Source organism: Prinia subflava, chromosome 1, assembly GCF_021018805.1.
Source record: "Prinia subflava isolate CZ2003 ecotype Zambia chromosome 1, Cam_Psub_1.2, whole genome shotgun sequence".
Lineage (NCBI taxonomy): Eukaryota > Metazoa > Chordata > Aves > Passeriformes > Cisticolidae > Prinia > Prinia subflava.
The window spans coordinates 148,670,840-148,689,579 of NC_086247.1; the positions used below are offsets into that span (position 1 = coordinate 148,670,840).

At 42.6% G+C, this 18,740-nt stretch overlaps 1 protein-coding gene across 7 annotated transcripts in view; it reads right to left on the reverse strand.

Moving 5' to 3' along the window:
* SCN5A (sodium voltage-gated channel alpha subunit 5) overlaps positions 1 to 18,740 on the reverse strand; it is a 175,397-nt gene that overhangs the window by 70,216 nt on the left and 86,441 nt on the right. For all 7 annotated transcript variants that reach the window (XM_063416519.1, XM_063416503.1, XM_063416492.1 and 4 more), the window contains one exon: positions 3,332 to 3,799. In XM_063416519.1, coding sequence (XP_063272589.1) covers positions 3,332 to 3,799 — 468 coding nt within the window. The remainder of the gene's footprint in view (positions 1 to 3,331; positions 3,800 to 18,740) is intronic.

Below are 18,740 nucleotides of genomic sequence, written 5' to 3' on the forward strand. Positions count from 1 at the left end.
TCTGTGTGATGCCCTCTGCACAAAATGATACTTCACCCTAATTGTGCCCTCTCAGTGCAGTCATGTAAATTTTGCTCTTGTTCATGTTGTTTTTCCTTTGGGAGCTCCAATCTGGTTATCCTGGACATCCTGGAGGGGAGGAGGTAAGGAAACCCGTGGAGTCGGGGTTTGCAGGATTAAAGCTTCTGGCAGTGAGTGAGGAAGTTTATTTTCCACAGTTCCCCAGGGATGTCCTAGGTAAAAGGGTCAGCCCACTGTAATGCCCCACAACTTAATATCCAGGGAATTGGGATTTCATATCAGCCTTTAGATACAACAATTTCTTCTGCAGTAACCCACATGTTGATCAAGAGAGTTTTTCTCAGAGTCCGGATATCGTACATCTTTGGAAGGGGCACCAGTAAAAATGACAGATCTTTGAATTTGTTGGCATCTGCTTTCTCATGGCTCTGCTCCTTTTGGAGATATTTACAGCTGTGCAAATTTATTAGGGTTCTGCAGAAAAGCAAATGCAAAGCTCATCACACAATTATCATTTCTGCTGTTAAGCTTCTTCCTATTTTTGTTTATTTATTATGCCAATGTATTTTGAGTTTTTGAGTTGGAACAGCCTTGTACACACACATTTTCCCCTCTAGGAATTTGTTAAAATTGATTTCTGGGTATATGAACTCGCTGCTTGTTTGGACCTTTTCAGCAGTGGACCCCTCAGACCTGCAGATAAAAACTATAAACCATTGATCAGGGCTCTGCACAGGGGAACAGCAGTGACCTGCAGCAGCTGCTTGTCCAAGCCTGAAAAGCACTAGTGACAAAGCTAATTAATTCATTTCTCAACCCCATGCCTTCTGTTTAATGCACATGCCAGCAGTGAACCACATTATTTCATTGCAATCCAAATATCTCTCGGTAATGCAACAATGTTCCTCTAATGTTTGTTGAGAATTTCATTACAAGATACACTGGGAAAGCAGTATAATGGTTTGCTTCTCCAACTGGGTTTTGTTTCCCCTTATTTTGTTTCACTCTGTGTTTCTATTACATGTGATGATGTTTTGTTTCTATTACATGTGATGATGTTTCAATATTATTGAAACTATTACGAGTTTTCTTAATATTTCCAAATCAACTTTTATTCATAATATTGTTTCAGTGAAATGCCTGTTTTTCTACATCAGCACTTTCTCTCATGAGTCTAATGGATCTTACTAAAACCCTAATTCCACATTTACAGCATAAAATGATGGTAACCTGTTTCTTCCACTTATTTACACACCAGCACATAGTGCAGCTAAACAGAAATCTGCATTTCTACACTTCTAAACCACATTAAGACATAAAAATCCCAAGCCCTCCATGCCCAATGCTGGGATTTCTCTTGTAATTGTGAATGTTACCATTTATCTTGAGAGAGGAATGATACAGTGGTGCAACCCACACCCATGAGCACACACAGGCACACACTTCCAGACAGCATGGACACTCGAGTGCAAAGTTTCAACAAGCTTTTGCTTTCAAGGAAAATGAAAAAAAATCTAAGAGTATTTGAGATTGTTACCATCTGTCAGTCATAACAGAAAGGTGTGGGCATCTTTAAAGACCAAAAAGAAAAAAAAACAAACAAAAAAACCCTACCCAGAATGCCATAATTAAACATATTTATACACTATATCCAATATATACACTATATACCACACATACACTAGGCAATATTTACAGATCACCTGATACTAAGGAACAGTCCTGGTTTAAGCTGGGATAGAGTTACTTTTCTTCCCAGTAGCTGGTACAGTGCCCTGTTTTGGATTGAAAATGAGAATAAATTCTCAGAATATAAACTGGGGGGGAAAGGTAGCCAGGGGCCACTACTTGGGAACTGCCTGGACATCAGTTAACAAGTGGTGAGCATCACTTGTTTTGAATATTCTAGTTCCACTATTATTATTATATCTTTCTTTCTTTTCCTGTTAAACTCTCTTTATCTCAATTCATGAAGTTTACTTCTTTTTTTTTTCCAATTCTCTTCGACATCTACTGCATTCCTATTTCGGTTTTCGAATGCTTGCTGCTTGTTGGTTAAAATACATCCAAGAAATAGAGAAGCACTTCAAAGAGAAAAACTAGATATTATTCATACTACCCACACTGATCCCCAGATCATTTCAATAAAATAGTCCCTAAATAGACACAAAAAAACCCCACCCTAAAAGTATTTACCAAAAACTGCAGACTTCTCCTTTTTTTACCTAGGTTTCTATTTGGATAGTGGACCTCGGTGATTAAGTTTTCTGACCTCTTGCTGTTCCACTCCCCAGTGAGATCATCATTGTGAAAGACATTTTGGTGAAGCACTGACACTGAAGAGATTTCCACAACGCAGCAGCAGAAATTAACTTTTAGCAGCTGATTTGTGCCTTGCTTCTGACACAGAGCCCTTCCTTGGAGCTTTTTTACTAGAGTCCTTCCTTCTCTAACAACTATTTTGCTTTCAATCTTTCCTCCCCTCAACCATGAGATCGAGGATCCCTCCTGACAGCTGGATCTGAAGCAGGAGCTTTGATCCAGTGCCTGCTGAACTCCTTTGGTTTCAGCCAGTGTCAGAAGGTGCTGGATCAAGGCTGGAGGGTCTGGAAAACATTAACTAGATATGGTGTGTGGAGCCAAGAGATAAAGCTGGTAGAAAAGGGAGAGGGGGAAAAGGGGAGAAAAAAGCATTCTCTTGAAGATATTACTTCTTCTTTTCACATAACACTTCAAACTGCACAGGATTTTTCAGCGTTTACTACTGAGTGCTCAGGAAAAAGAATGAAAATCTGCCATGTCACACCAAAGAGCAGGTGAATAACTGTTTCTCTTGTCAGAATACAAATGATAACACATCTTCTCTCTTTCTCTGGTGCCTTGTCATATCATCCTCTGTCTTACTGTATTTCAAAGGGAACTACCTGGCCCTCAATTCTTGTTGCACAAAGCAAACCAAGACAGTGCCCATTTTGAGAAAAATCCTCCACTAACCTAATATTTGTTCTGTAGCATTCCCATGATTCAGCTGAAAGGGAGAAGAACCAGTCTGCTGTGTGAGAAAGGATTTAATTGCTCTCGTTAGAAGAATTAATCTAGACAAGCGCAAAGAATACAAAGAAAGGAAATTCTTCTTTTTGGAAACTGAATTTTGCTCTTGGATATGCATCTGTAACTTCTTCTGAAGTTAGCAGCATATCAAAGGCAGGATTAGGCCATAGGACATTTGCATCACTAGCCATGGATCCAGACCAAGGGTGGGAACAAAGGGCATTCCAATAAAATGAAATTAAACATTTTAATTGCCTACCTGCTCCATCTCTGTAAAGGTGCTCTGCTCCTCATCCTCCTCCTCGATATCCGACTCTCCCACAGCAATGGGAACGCAAATGGACAGGTCAGGATTGGTCATAAAATCATCATCTGTAATTGCTGGGTGCTTCTCTCCGTTTTTGGTCACTCCGTCCTCCGCGTGGTTCTCCTTGTGGTTCTCCGCGTCTTTGCCCAGCTCGGCGGCGGTGTGGCTGTTCACACAGTTGTTGAGGGCTCCTGGGTTCTGGGCAGCGAGCTTCATCATGGCCTTCTTCTCAGCCGTGGTCTTGGGGTGCCGGAGGACGCTGCAGCAGAAGTTCCAGGCAGCTTTTTTGGCGTACTGCAGGCCCCTGTGGATGCGGGCGAAAGCGAGCTGCAGGTTGTTCATCTCCCCGTCCTCGTCCGGGGCCGAGAGGTTGTCGGCGCTGAAGGAGCTCAGCAGCAAGGCAAGGAACAGGTTGAGCACCTGGAACGAGTGAAGTTAAAAGGAAACTGGTGAACTTTGGTTGTGGGGGGAGCGTGCTTGGTCCTGGAAACAGGAGGGGTTGGGTTTTGTCTCATCTGTGGCACCGTAACACCATCACAGAAATCCTTCTAATTGCAGGGGGTCTCAGCAGGAAAAGGAGTCTGCAGGCATTTTCAAGCACATTGACCTCAGGTATAGAAGTTTAGCATGGACAGTAATACACCCTGACATTGTCTTCCCACCTCCCCACCCCAACATGCCAAAACATGGAAAATGAAATACAAAACTCAGAAACAGAATACAAAAAAAAAACACCTCCAAAAAGCTCTAGGAAGACTTCATTGTGGCCTTTCAGTGCTCAAACAGGGTCTATAAGAAAGATGGGGAGAAACTTTTTAGTAGGATTGTTGTAATAGGACAAGGGGAAATGGCTTTAAACTAAAAGAGGGGAGTCTCAGACTAGATTTAGGGAAGAAATTTTTGAAGATGAGGATGGTGAGGTACAGGTTCTCATCACTGGAAGCATTCAAAGTCAGGTTAGATGGGGCTCTGAACAATCTAATTTAGTTAAAAATGTCCCTGCTCACTGTAGGGGTTTGGACTAGGTGCCCTTTAAAGGTCCCTTCCAACCCAAATTCTTCTATGATTCTATGACAATAATGTACATAAGCAAGGCACTTCAACCAGATTGTACATTTGGAAACATTTCTAAACATTTGTATGCATTTTCACAGACAGTCTTGTTTTAAATATCCTCTGGGCCATGAGGGAAATCTATTGTGACTGTGAATAAACACCTCAGAGGTCACATAGCTTCAAAAACTTTTCCCTGCAGGCTAAAACAAGCCATCACAACCAGATTACTGTGGCCAAATCTGTGCAGGACTCACTCCTGAAGCAGGCTTGTTCCTGAAAATGCTGTTACTAGTCAAGGAAAAAAAAAAAATTAAGATTTTCACAAGTCTATGAAAAGATCCAAACTGAACCTCAGATTTGCGTTACCTTCCTCTTCTTCTTGCCACTTCAGAACTCTCTACTTTTCCTGGCAGTGCGTGGCAAGATTAGACACAACTAGGCATTTAAGTGACATATTTGATGGTTTAAACCTCCTTTTACACCCCTGCCCCAAATAAATACAATTTTATCCAACAAATAAAACCAGCTTCTTCTCAAAGGCCACCCCCAGTAATATATCTCACAGGCTGGTCACCAGTTGCTGTATATTGAACATTACATCTGCTCAAGGTCTGAGAAGAAATAAATTACAGCTTTTGTGCTGGATTTATCAGGGCAAAAAGTTCACACTGGAGGTGGATGCTTGGGATGACAGGAACAGGACAAAGGTGACTCAAACCAATATCACCTAAAATATATTTACCCCAAAACAAACCAATCCCAAATTGCCTGGTATCAACTCAACTGCTGCCTGTACCAGGAGAGTGGGTGCCAGCTCTGGGTACAGCCAAGGAGAGGTCAATGCTGCATCACTCCTGCCATTTACAGCAATAAAATGGACTTTGTGCAGGTATTTTCTCTGCAATCTCTTAATGCTACCAGAAATATCTGTAAGCCCTCTGACTTCTCTCTTTCTGACAGTACTTTAAGTTTATAACACCTGCTAGACCAACATAAACAACATCAAAAGTACTTCTATTGAACTGGGCCTTACCAAAGAGCCACAATCTTTTGCTATCATCCTCTTAGCCTGTTCTCTCTTATTTCAAATATTCAGAATATACGGGATAGAATTCTGAAAACCTGGTCCTAATCACTCTGATGGCCCTGCGTTTGAAGTGCCCTGTCAGTGCTGTTTTGTAAAGTACCCTTTGCAATCACTGTGATTAAAACCAAAAGCAGCTGGTGGCACAGCAGACGCCCCTGTCCATTGTGAACCATTGAATAAACCATCTCTGCCCTGAGCACTGCCCTGCTCTACAGCAAAGTGAGATTAAAGCTAATTGTTCCTTAGCTGGTCCAGCACACTGACAGCTTGTGTGGGTCTCTGTGGTGGTCTGGTGGGAATCAATCTTTCCTTTCACATCCCACTTGCAGGTATTGCAAGTGCTGCTGTCTGAAGCCACAGCAGCTGATATGCAGCCAAGCAGGTGGGAGCCCATCAGGGAAGGAGGCTCTGATAGATCCCCTTTAGCCATTTTATAACCCACTTTGACAGCAGGGTGAGGTCTCAGAGGCAGCCACATTGCTACAAGTGTCCTGAAAATAAGAGTGTGGGTATGTAAGAGGAGGCAGCTGGAGGAAGGGAGAGGATAAAGTAATCCAGAATAAAAATCATCTGGATTCTATAGATACAATTCCATTACCTTAACAGAGGTGTCTGCTGATGTTGGAGGGTATCTGAGATATCTGTGTCAGATTCTACCCTTTTCTGACCCAGAGATGGGGCAACTGAGAGGCGTTTTAAAAACTTTTACTCCATTTTCAGTCTCATGTGAAGGGTGACACAGTACAGATGTTATAATTCATGCCAGCACAATCAGAAGCTAAACTATTTCCTAATTATAATACATTATAAGAGTTTCCTGACCTATCAGCTTTTGCCACACAATGCTGCTAGTGCCTTAAAGCCAATCATCTAAAATTACCCCTCGTGGGTCCTACTAGAATACATCTTTCATAGTTCTATTTCTCCAAAATATCGAGTCTTACTTGCAAGGCCATCATCTGAAGCTTGTTTCCAGTTCCATTTCTCTTTCAACAATATTTGTCCTGTTCCATGGAATTTCTAAGTCATCATTTTTTATCACAGAGTTTGCATACAGATACACGAGGCTATGTGAGCCTTCTGTCAGGCTTTGAGAATCCTCTACAAATCCATTTCCCACCTATCTGCACCAGACCTATGGGAGGTCTGTGTCCTCCCAAAGCTTCAGCTCCATCCAGCCAGGGCATCCCTGTGTGTTGCAGAAGGAGCCAGACTGGCCGAATTTAGGGGACTGAATTGCTCATCAAGGCTGGCAGCTGCCTCCAGCCTCAGACACCAAACCCTGAAGGTCTAGTGGTGCATCTAAACCTTGTTTCAATCAGAAATTCTTCTTGTGGACAACAGAGACTGACCTAGCACAGGTGACTGTGCCAGGGCTACATGCACCTACCAGTATGTCTAGTGCCAGCTGATCCCTCCATGCCCAGGCCATCCTCAGGCAACTGCCCAGAGGGACACACTGCTAGGGGAGATCTGTGTCCAGCTGGAGGCCAGGATGGATACCTTGCAGTACCCCCAGTGGTCCTCAGGCAAAACTGAGTCAAGCCCTAGACCTCTGCAGAGTAGTCGTAGCTCAGACATCCCCATACATGAATATCTCCATGTATGCACAGGAATTTCATTATCTAAAGTGGAATTTTATCCTGTACTTCATTAACTCTGCTGTTCACAAAAGGTTTTAAACACCTTGTTTCACTTGTCTGTACTCGTATCAGACATCAAGCAGCATATATACATCAGATATGTTTGTCTAGATACAGCTGCAGGTACATGTAATAGGTGGTAGCTCCTTAGTGTTGTTATCTACCATGGATTATTAAAGCAATCTTATTTGCTTCCCAGAAATTCAGCTGACATTTTGCACAAAGAGCTATTTGCACTTCATGCTTTTAGCCAAAAATAAATCTCAAATATCATTCCCTGCTTCCTTTATGAGCAGGTAACCTCAGAGTTGCATTGCTGGGCATTCAAACAGAATGAACTGCTGAATAAGCACTTTGTGTTTACTTACTCCCACATTTCACTGTACACCGCATTTTCCAGAAAAATATATGCCTAAGCCATGACACACCACATCTCCTGTAAAAGGTTACTAATAATACCCAGTCCTCCTGGCTGCTAACGCAGTGCTTTCACTTGGACTACGAGCAAACTAAAGGTTACCTCAGTTTTCAAAAGCAAAGCAGATTTGTATGTCCGTATGGATCCCCTTAAAAAGAAATCTGCTTTCCAGTGACACTGAGCAGCCAGACTGCGAAAGCAGGTCACTTTTTTGGTCTTTGAGGCTGGGAATCAAATGACAGATGCACTCAAAGAACCCCAAATTCTTTTAGCATAATTATGTTGAGCTTTTAGCCTAATGACAATCCAGTATGCTTTCGTCGACCTTCTCACTTTTAATGCCTTTTCCAAAGCTCGTGACTCTGGTTGTGCCAGTGTAAGGCACAAAGGATCAGATTAATCCAGCCTTATGCCAGGTGCTTCGTGCTTAAGCTGGAGTTTTCCCAGGATGTCTGTAGACAATGGAGACAGTCTGGCATCCCAGGGGATGTTGGTGAACCAAGCAGTGCCCACCGAAGACTAAGCAAGCTCGGATTTTGTATCTCAGAGCTGGATTAAAGGTAGATGCAGGTCAAATAAGCCACACAGAATCACAGATTATCTCAAGTTGGAAGGATCCATAGAATCATCAAGTCCAGCTCCCTGCAGGACTATCTAAAATGAATTCATATCACTAACAATACTGCCCATTGTCACAGCCAGCAGGTGCCCAGGCAGCCCATCTTGGTGCCAGTCACACTCCAGGACAGTGGTGACCAGCCTTTACAACCAGACAGCCTTCCCCAGGGTGGAGGGAGCTCAGGGTGCTCCAGCCCCACCCCAAGCAGCAGCAATGGGTAACAATCCAGGCCCTGTGCAAGGTGCTGCACCAATTCTGTGCTGACAGCACGTGAAAAGCACAGCCCTGGAGCCTGAGGCTGATTCCAAGCTCCCCACCCGTGGGGAGGAAACAGGCTGCTGGCAGCACCCATCCTCCCCAAAAAGCTCTGCTGGCAGAGGCTGGGGGACACATATGCTGCTGTGGTAGGATGCAGTCTGAATATCTCAGCTCCATCATCTCCTTTTGTGTCAACACAGGTCAAAATCAGACAATTTCAATTCAGATGACATTTTCTCATCAAATTCTGTTTGAAGACATACTGCAAGCTCTGGCGCTGAAGTCGGAATACCTTTGGAACAAAAGCATGAAATTACTTCTTCCTTTCCCTTCCATCTTTTTATTTACCTCGATTTGGCAAAAGTGGAGCAATATAAACCTTTCTGTATTTAACCTTCCATCTGTCGTTCAGTCAGACAGTGTGCAGGCATCCTGAGCTCCTGTGAATTGACTCAGCACTGCATCCACTGCCCTGGACCCTCTCTGGTGTCACCCAGGAGGGGAGGAGATTTGACACCTTGCTTCCTTGTGGAAGAGAAATCTCCTAGGAGCCAGCCAAGCAGGTTTTGCTGTAACAACAGGGTCCAGAGCAGCAATTACCCCCATCAGTGAAATCTACCATGCAAAAAGCAAGCCATTAGTCCAAGTTGTAACCCTGTGGCAGCTCATTGTCACTTCTGTCACTCAGCTGCCTGGGAAAGGCCAGACAGTGCATGTGAAGTACCTGCCAGGATCTCAGCTACTCATTCAATACTTTTTTACTGTGGATAAAACAGGGCCCATACACCTGTAGTGCCTGGTAGGTACAGACCAGCAAAAAGCTCTTCAGGCAACCTCTGACCAGTGAAAATATCTGGTTTTCTGCCTTCCTGTTCATGGATGGCAGTGGACATCTGCACTGCTCTTTGGCTAGCACAGATGGGAAAGATGCAGTTTGTTCTTTGGAGACCTTCTAGCAAGCCTAACAAAATAGGTACCAATTATTATATTTTGTTTACTGTAGCAAAATCCACTAAGCTGCAAAGAAAATTTGCTCAAAAAGGGGCTTTCACTGCACTGAGTTAAGTGTTAGATCTAAGTTTAAGAATGAGATCTCCAGATCTGCAGTAATAGGTCAGTAATGTAGTCAGTCTCTCTGGAGGATTATTTCTTTCCTTGGAAGTGTATTTTCCAATCCTTTGTACATTTCCATCCTAGGGCAAACTCTACTAGAGAGTACTCCTGCAAAAAGCAATTTACGTGATCGGTTATTTTCTATATTCCCTTTCCTATTCTTTCAGCTATTTGTGCTTGGATAAGAAGCTTATATCCTCCCAGCCCAGTTTCTCTTTATCCTGCAGTCAATCTCATAATCCCATTCTTCTGATATCTTAGTTTCTTGCTGTCAAAATGATCATGATACCACAAGATTGGCAAGAGGTCCCTGTAGCCTGGGGCAAGTGAGGGAGAGCACAAGTCGGAGCAACATTGATCTCCTTCATTTTTCTTACCTAAGACCAGCTAAGAAAGCACATGGAAATGGGAATATGAATTTCCTGCCTTGCAGCCACACAATTCCCCAAGTGGAAAGTGTTTGCAGGACAGCAGCTGCTGATGGGAGGGTTGTGGGGCACTGTAGTACCACTGCAATACCAATTCTTTGAACAAGAATTTTTTTCTCATCAAATCTCTATTAATCTTTTAGGAGAAATAACTGGTTTGTCTGTTTAAATATAAGAAAATGAAATTTAATAAGAACTACGCAGCAAACACAGTCTATCTCCTAAGTAAAATCTCTGAACTACTTCATGACAGTAATGAGAGCGGATGTTCTCCTTAGGAAAGAAAAAATGTAAATAATATTGTAAGAATAATTATTTCATCTGCAAAAAGTGGCTGTAATTTCAGTGATTTCATGTGAATGATTTCTATTTACCCAGAAAAAGGGGAGAACAAGGCTTAATTTTACCTCTGGCCTATGAAGAATTAGTAGGGAGGCTGATACAGCTTTAGCCACCTTCAGGCAGACTCTAGGAACAGGGTGATTTGAGGGTCTTTCCCCTAGCCTGAATGTTTTTGTGGTATTTCAATAAAGCTGGGGGTTTTACTGACCATCCTCATCTTCAGGTATTGAACTCTATGTTTCCCTGCAGTTTTGGTGTCTCTGGTGCAGCTGTTTGTCTCTGGGCTGTGCAGGGACAGAAGCGATGCTGGATGACAGCTGAGCTCACCTGTGTTTGCTGGGGTGGGGAATGATCACCCAATTTCCCACTTCAGAGCCTAAAGGGTGTCTGTAATTAGGGGGGCAGATCCTTCAGTCATGTTCTTGTCACTTTACCAACCTCTAGCCTCTGCCTCTCCTCATCCTGAGGTCCTGCAGCACCTCACAAGCTGGAAGGGAGAGGTGCCTCGTCCTTGTTGCTTGAAACACAGTCCTGGAATCATAAATCTGAGGCAATCCAAGAACCTGACACTTCTTGCCACAGCTTGATGGTTGCCTCATGTTGCCAAGACTTTTTCGTTTGTTATCCACCTACGTGCATATAACTGCAGAAGAATTTGTACCACTCCACATCTGGTCAAGAACAATTGAACTTACATTTCTTTTGTAGCTGATGACTTTCAGTGATTGTTTTTTGGTTTTTTTCTAAGTATTTCCCTTAGAAGTATTAGAAGATGAGTCTTTGGAAACCAAGTGTTTTCTGATCTGAAATTCTAAGTCTCCAAATGTTACATGTGAGGAGGGAGAAATGATGAGTGGAATCAGATAAATTCTTTCCACTACTGGAGCCACAACATAAAAACAAACATGTTCCTGCAGGTTTTTCATCAGATATCAAAACAACATTAATTCACCAGAGTGGCAAGGGTTCCATCAGAGCTGCTGTGGACTTCTCAAACCACTGTCTAGACAGACAAAACGTGCTGTGAGACAAGTCCAGTTGAAAACTTCTCCCAGCAAAACCAGCTGTGTTTGATATTACAGGCTCAACATACCCCAAAAACATTAGGGGAACCATGGAAAGTTTATTGTTTGCAAACCAGGAGTCAATAACCCTTCTGCTAAGTCAACAAAAGTGTTTGGCTGTCATGCTGAGGAGGCTGTCAGGACAATCAGAGAGCAAGACAGACTGCACAGTCTGGCACTGAGTGAACACTGAGAGTTTTTGCTATTGCTGCTCCCTGCCAGCAGCGATGATCAGTGAGAAACACCTACATTACCCCTGGAATATTTTCACTGGCTGCATGCAAATAATAGCTGCTCTACCAATTGTTACCCAATGACTAGACACAAGAATAAACCCTCTAATTTTGGATGTTTAAGCTCTGCAGTTTTTACCTGAAGACCACACCAAGCCCAACCCTAGGGAGGCTCCTGTGGAGGACACTGCCCAGTGCAGGCAGAGTGGGATCCCTGGAGTCATCCCTACACAATTCAGATCCTACACCTCCACAGAGAGGGGGGACCCAGCTGTGACCGAGGACTGTGCTGAGTTTTGTCCTCAGTCATCTCAAGGCCATCATGTCCTTTGGGCAGTCAGGACTGGAGATCAAGAGAAGGAGGTAATTCTCATTCACACATGGCAGAAAACACCTGGGGAAAGGTAAGCCACAGACAACTAAAATGATAAAAAAATGCCACATGGAAAGTAAAACTGAAAGAAAACCAGTGATAACAGATATAGTAAGTAATGGCTCCCTGTGGCCAATATATTACACCAATAAAAAATCAGCATGAGGGCAGGCTCAGAGACTCAAAAATTAAATCAGAGAGTCAGAAATATCAGAAATAATTAATATTATCTTTTTCCTTTTTTTTTTAATTTCAGGGAGAACATGATTTCCTTTAAAAATCTTACTTTCTAATCCATTTCCCAGGTTTAATATCATAATTTCGGTTCCCTCACAAAATCACATTTTCCTATTAAGTGGAATGTGAAAAGGATACCTCTACAGTGAATTTGGGAGGTGTAAGGAGGTTCTGATTTTGTGCATTTTGCCAGTGCAGATTCCTGGGAGGGCAGAACAAAGTGACAGAGCTGCCTGCCAGCAAGGAGGCCTTCTTTCAGAAAAGCTCCAAAATAGATTTCTACCAGTAATTTTGCACAGTATGAAATCTCCTGCCTTCACAGCACCTGGCTGGGCTTGTGGCTTTCACAGACCTCAGCTGGAGAAGCCCCATGACTCAGGAGTGGGACAAACCCCCCTCATTTCATTAAAGAAATGGGAGGATTTAGCAGCAGTGGTGCCAGCTACATCTCCAAAATGAAAGCCATGCCCTGCAAGGGAGGAGGTGCTGACACACCCACCTCACTGCTGTCCTAAAAAGTGACCCATTTCATCTGCCAGCACCTGCTCCTGGGTCCCACTGTGTCCTCAGTGGTCAGCCCATCCCCTCGGGTCTCTGCCTCAGCTGTGGCTAATTCTGCACATTTCTTACTGCTTCCTAAATTCCCAGGGAGATATCCATGTGAAAGAAGGGAAGGAGGTGTATGTCTTTATTGTGCAGGATAAAGCTGACTCTGAGCTGTAGTTTTCAGAGAAAACTTACTAAAAACATATGAAAAGCACTCCAAGGAGGATTGGGTACCGGCATCCTTCAAACCCAGTCTGTGCTTCACGACATGATCAAAGCAAACTCTTCTTTCCAGGCAAGATGACCTCATCTTTGACTTCCTTCTTATATCAGAAAATACAAAGGCATTTTGCTGATGTGGAAATCTGAATTTTTTTTATTTTATTAATTGTGTCTTGGGTGTCTGGCAGAAATCCTAGCAACTGGGGTTACTAAAAACTTTTAGTGCAAGATGGGTAAGCAAAGGAGAAATTTGATGGTGTCACTTGTCCTTAAGAACATTTCTATGGGTGTATTCTCACTGCCAGCCTGCTAGAGAGAAAGCAGGAACAGAGATCCAGGGAGCTTGGCCATTTTATGATCTAAAAATTGCATCTCAGTAGTAAACAAAGACCAGCCAAGGGCTGTTCCCCATCCCTGAGGGCAAGCAGCTGATTTCTCTTCCCCCAGGCAGGATGGCTTTGTGGCTGCTCTCCCCTGCCAGGGCTGTTCCCTGAATGCCCAGGCACCGGCTTGTGACCAGGGAATGTGCCAACCAAGACAGGAGAGGGATCCTCATAATGTTTGTTTTCTTGCCTCAGTTTCAAGAGGAAGACCCCTGCCTGTGTTTTAGAACAGAGATTCTTCAGCAGGCACTTTGCACTTGCTGAATCTCCCTGAAACAGGATGGAACAAAATCCCAATGTGGGAGACAAGAGAACCACAGGAGGGGAGAAGGGACATGGAAATCTTCCTGGAAGAAACACCTGTACAAAAGAGTTTGTCACACAAGGAGCAAGAGAGTGCTCTTAGTGCAATTTCAATGAATGAGTCTGTGTGAGAGCGGCCAGAAAGAGAAGGGAACTTGTGGTGGGGAGGAGGATGCAAACAGAGGAAAAAGGGCATAAATTGCAAGTAGAGCTCCTTGAAAACCTCCCATCCCCAAAGATTTTGGAATTTTCCATGAAAATTCAGCATGGAAAACATCAACTACATTTCAATGCAAATGCTAAGGTCACTTGGCATGTACCTTTTCCTTGAGAAAATACAACTGTGACCTACAGATGGCAAAGCTTGGTCAAAACATAAAACACCTTTTGCACTGAATTAATTACAAGAATTTCAAGTGGCTTCAGGACTGCATCTTGGAACTTAACTTGAGTATTGGGAAGGGTGAAGTCAAGATACACAGTGAGATGGAGCTTGGAGAAGATGTCATGGAAAGCAGAAATCCAGAACAATGTGGAAACAGGAGCAGGTTTGCTCTAAGGGTGAGACTAGGAAGATTACAGAGATGTGAGGCAATGTGAAAGAGGGAATTACAATTGCCTCTCCTGTGGAGATAGGCTGAGAGAGCTAAGGGACTTCAGCCTGGAGAAGAGAAGGCTCTGGGAAGAGAAGGCCTCAGAGCCCCCTCCAGTGCCTAAAGGGGCTCCAAGAGAGCTGGAGAGTGACTTTGAGCAAGGGTGTATAGTGGTAGGACAAGGGATAATGGCTTTAAACTGAAAAAAAAGAGAGATTTAGACTGGATATAAGAAAGAAATTTTACAGTGTGAGGGTGGTGAGGCACTGGAAGAGGTTTCCCAGAGAAGTTGGGACTGTTCCATCCCTGGAAAGCCAGGTTGGAAGGGCCTTGGAGCAACCTGGGATAGTGGAAGGTGTCCCTGCCCATGGCAGGGGGGTTGGAATGAGACAAGCTTTAGGTCCCTTCCAACATAAACCACTCTTTGATTCTGGGACAGTGAAGGCCAGAACTGACCAAAATTAAAGAGAATACATTTCAGGTAGATGATAATTAAAGGAAGGAGAGATTTGGTTCATATTCAATTAGAACTAATTTAAACAAGATTCCTGCTAAGGATGACCCAAACAAAACAGGGGAAAAAATTAACACATGAATCTAGAGACAAGGAAATAGAAGAAAAGGGACTTAAATAGCAGCAAAGAAATAAAAATTCTTAGAGAGATGAAAAATCAATAGGTTTAATTCTCCTTTCCTTTGTATTGTTTGTGGTAATATAAAATTGATGGAGTAGATCTGTATCTATTGGAGATTCTCCTTAGTAAGTGTGGGTCAGTGGGTATATTGAATTTTGAGAAGTTTAACACAGTAAGACATAGACAAGTGGAACTTCAGAAAGATGAAGAAATGTGGAATGGTAGCAGGAGACCAAAGGCAGGACCCCTTTGACTGCAGGAATTTCTTACTGTTCAATAAGACCCCAAAAGGCAGGAAATTGGTATCTGATCCTGTGTACTACATTTATTTTCAAAGTGCATTATTCAGCATTTTTCCTTGGGAAGTCACAGAACGTGTTGCCACACGTGTGCTGGGTGGAGAAATCCAGATATGAATGTGCACTGTACATGGAAAAGATAAATTCCAGTGTCTCTTAAATATCATACACCTTCTAAGAAGGTTAAGTCTGACATGACTCACTGGTTGTTTCACATATTCTTTTTAACAAAATATTTCTAGAGGCAACTGTTAGAATTAACAGCTCACTGCTTAGTTTTGGTGAAGAAAAATAATATTTGCAATAGTTGTTGATTTCTTTTTTAAGTATAAAATGTTCAGGAGTAGTGAATAACGTATTAATTTTGTACCACCTGGTCTATTTTAGCATTAAAACCTTGCCTTTCCTTCAGCACATGTTAGGAATAATTCTGTTGTCATTACCCTTTCAATGACACCCAGACAACTCGCACTGTGACATTAATAAAAAGAGACACATTTAGTTGTACCTACCTTTGCACACTCTTGCCCAATTAAATTTGACTCAGTGCCTTCTAGATTTTTAATAACTATTAGCAAGGACTTAGCCAGTGACAAACCCTTACTTACACTATTAATCAAGGACACATGTAGTACAAGAAATGGGCAGGTTTACCCTCCTGATGCCTGCTACATCAACAGGGCTGCAGTTTTCCAAATAATAACTTAGGTCCCCTTCAACCCCCTGGAATACAACCAAATCTCAGCAGAGAATCCACTAGAACCTTCACAAATAAAATATGTATGAGAACGTAAAACATACATATGGTGCATTTTATTAAAAATATTTCATCTTGTCAGTAGTTCATATAATGGAGTCAATGCTTAAACAATATTTTTAGAGAAATATCTTTGATTTGGAAACACAATTAGAAGAAAAGGCATGAGGATAGTTTCCAAGGAGTTGAGTTGATTTAATTACCTTTCTTCTTCCTTCATATTTCCAAGACATCTAAAGACACCCATAAAGGTTAATGGAAGATAGTTTTGTATTCCCTTATATACATGCCTATGGAAGAGCACTAGCACTGTTAACAGATTTTATTTCTCTCTGATATATCCCAGTCACTCATTTATAGATCAAGAAGCAATATTTATAATTCTACCAATAAAAATCTGCACCAAATGCCAAAATCTGTCACAGTCCACTAATAAATCTGCTTTGGATTATTGCTTTGGGAATTCCTTGTGTCACAAATAAATTTTTTTTTTAAAAAGCCTCAGTCCACTTTTTGTTTTCAGCCTCCTTTGAGCTGCTTTGAAGCGAAAGCTCACCCTTCTGTATGCCAATTTCTACTGGGATTTGAACTAGCTGTATTTTCCAATATCTCTACTTTTCTGTGGATGAATATTGCAGGCAAAAAATAGGCAGATTTTAGTGTATGTTCAACACGAACACCACATAATACCTTGAAAACACACTTGTCCCCTAACACAAGATGCAAACTCAGATTAAGTCACCAAGTGCCAAGACTCCACTCTTCAAAAGAAACAACTGAGCCTGTAGCAGGGTATAGACTCTCATTAATCTGAAGTGACAGAAAGAAGCACATTACTTTTTAGAAGTAGGTTTTGAAAGTAGTCACTCCTCCCATCTATTTTCAGGTGCATTTCCCTTCACATCTTGGGTGAAGCAGCCCTAAACCTCCCAGATTTGAATAGACTCCACTCAGTCTACCACAGAATGGCATTTTTGAAACCCAGCAGTCTTTGATGGCTCGTCATAAATACAGTGAGGTTAATTTCCCCAAACTTTTTAGCACCAGCATCTGGTGTTACACATGGGGGCGGGATATATCTACTCTATAAAATAAATTATAGTTATTTATGTGGGTACTGATAAATCATACAGCTTTTAAAGCCTAGAGTATCAGGCAAAAGCTTTGTGTTTAAACTAACCCACAAGAGGATGGAGGCTTTCCATCTCTACTAGGAGCCATCAGAGGCTCCTGGACTGGACTGATTGATGGTTGGTGTCAAGATTTATTTTCTTTAAGCATCAGATGATGCCATCTGTTTCTGGTGGACATTTCTTCAACCCTGAGGAGGTTTAAATGCTTTAAGCAGATACAGTCAGATGTTTGCCCAAAAACATCGACTACCTGAGTGCTCTGCTTCCCAGGCTCTTCTCAAGAAAGGATGGATAATGGGGAATACAAATAGCTGAAATTGCTTTGGGACACACAGAGTGTTCAGGTAGGTGGCATGGAAATTATGAAGGGAGAAGCTGGGAAACGTGCTGGGCTTTAGCTGCCTCCTTCTGAGGTTTGAGCTCTCCAGTATCACACCAAATGTTCCCGCTGCCAGCCACAAGAACAAATGAGTAGAAGCAAGAAGGATGGTGGCATGCTGACAGCTGCTCTGACACCACTTTCTTTGTGTCCCTAGCTGAGCTTTTTCATTCTGGGCTTTCATTCTGGATTCTGGGCTGCTCTCCTGCAGAGCCACATGTGGCTCGGGGAAGGAAACTCGCCTCCCTCGATGAGTGTCCAGGCTGAGGAGGTAGACTCAAATGACACTTCCACTTCTTGCTAACGATCCCTTGGGCTCCCTGGCTTGTTCTGGACCCTCAAACTCTCCAGCCCTTGTTGCCAATATTTCCCAGCTCTCATTATGGCTCTTGCAGCTTGCTGATCAATCCTCCCCCTCCCCAGTGCCCCACGCGCCCTTCGCTCGCTGCTTTGCGGATTTTGTCTGTCCTGACGATGACTGTTCCTGACATGCCTCTTTATGTGCTGGCCCTCTCAGCTGATGTAACCAAAACACAAATGCACATTTCCAGAATGTTGGGAGCTGCTGAAAGAGCAGATGAGGTGAACAGCAGCATCCAGGACATGAGCATTGGGGTGTAGAGAGAGAGGATGGAAGGGAGTGTTCATGTAAGTCTTGGGACAACATGAGCTCTCTTCAAATCTATGGCTTCCCTGCTCCCTGCAAAAAGCTGGTTTTCCACAGGTTTCACTTAATTGCAACTTATCATTTCTTCCTTTTATTGTGCAAGAAGTGGAAGTGATGGACTCCAAGGAGAATATGTGCTTTCAGGTAGAAGTACAACATATAAAGCTGGAGGACACTGCAGACCTCTACTGCGGTTTGAAAATTAAAAATCGAAACCCTAAATGTTGTAATTTGGGCTGTCATACCTTCTTCCCAAACCTGCTTTAATTTCCAGCAAGGAGATCTAACCTAGTTAGATTTGCAATTAGAAGGAACACAATATTTTAAAATTCCACTTCATTTATATTAATTATTAGATGCAATACAAATACTACATTTTCCTCCGAGGAGATTAACCTTTATTCACACAGTGGATGTCTTCAGTGGCCCCCATGAGTAAGTCATGTTTGTTATTAAATGCAAAAATAATTACTTGATTCAGGGCAGCAAGTCTTGTTGGAACCCTTGAGTTAAGCATTTCTCTAGGGATAGACAGTAAAAACCACAAAAATAGGCCTTTGGTATTCTAGATTT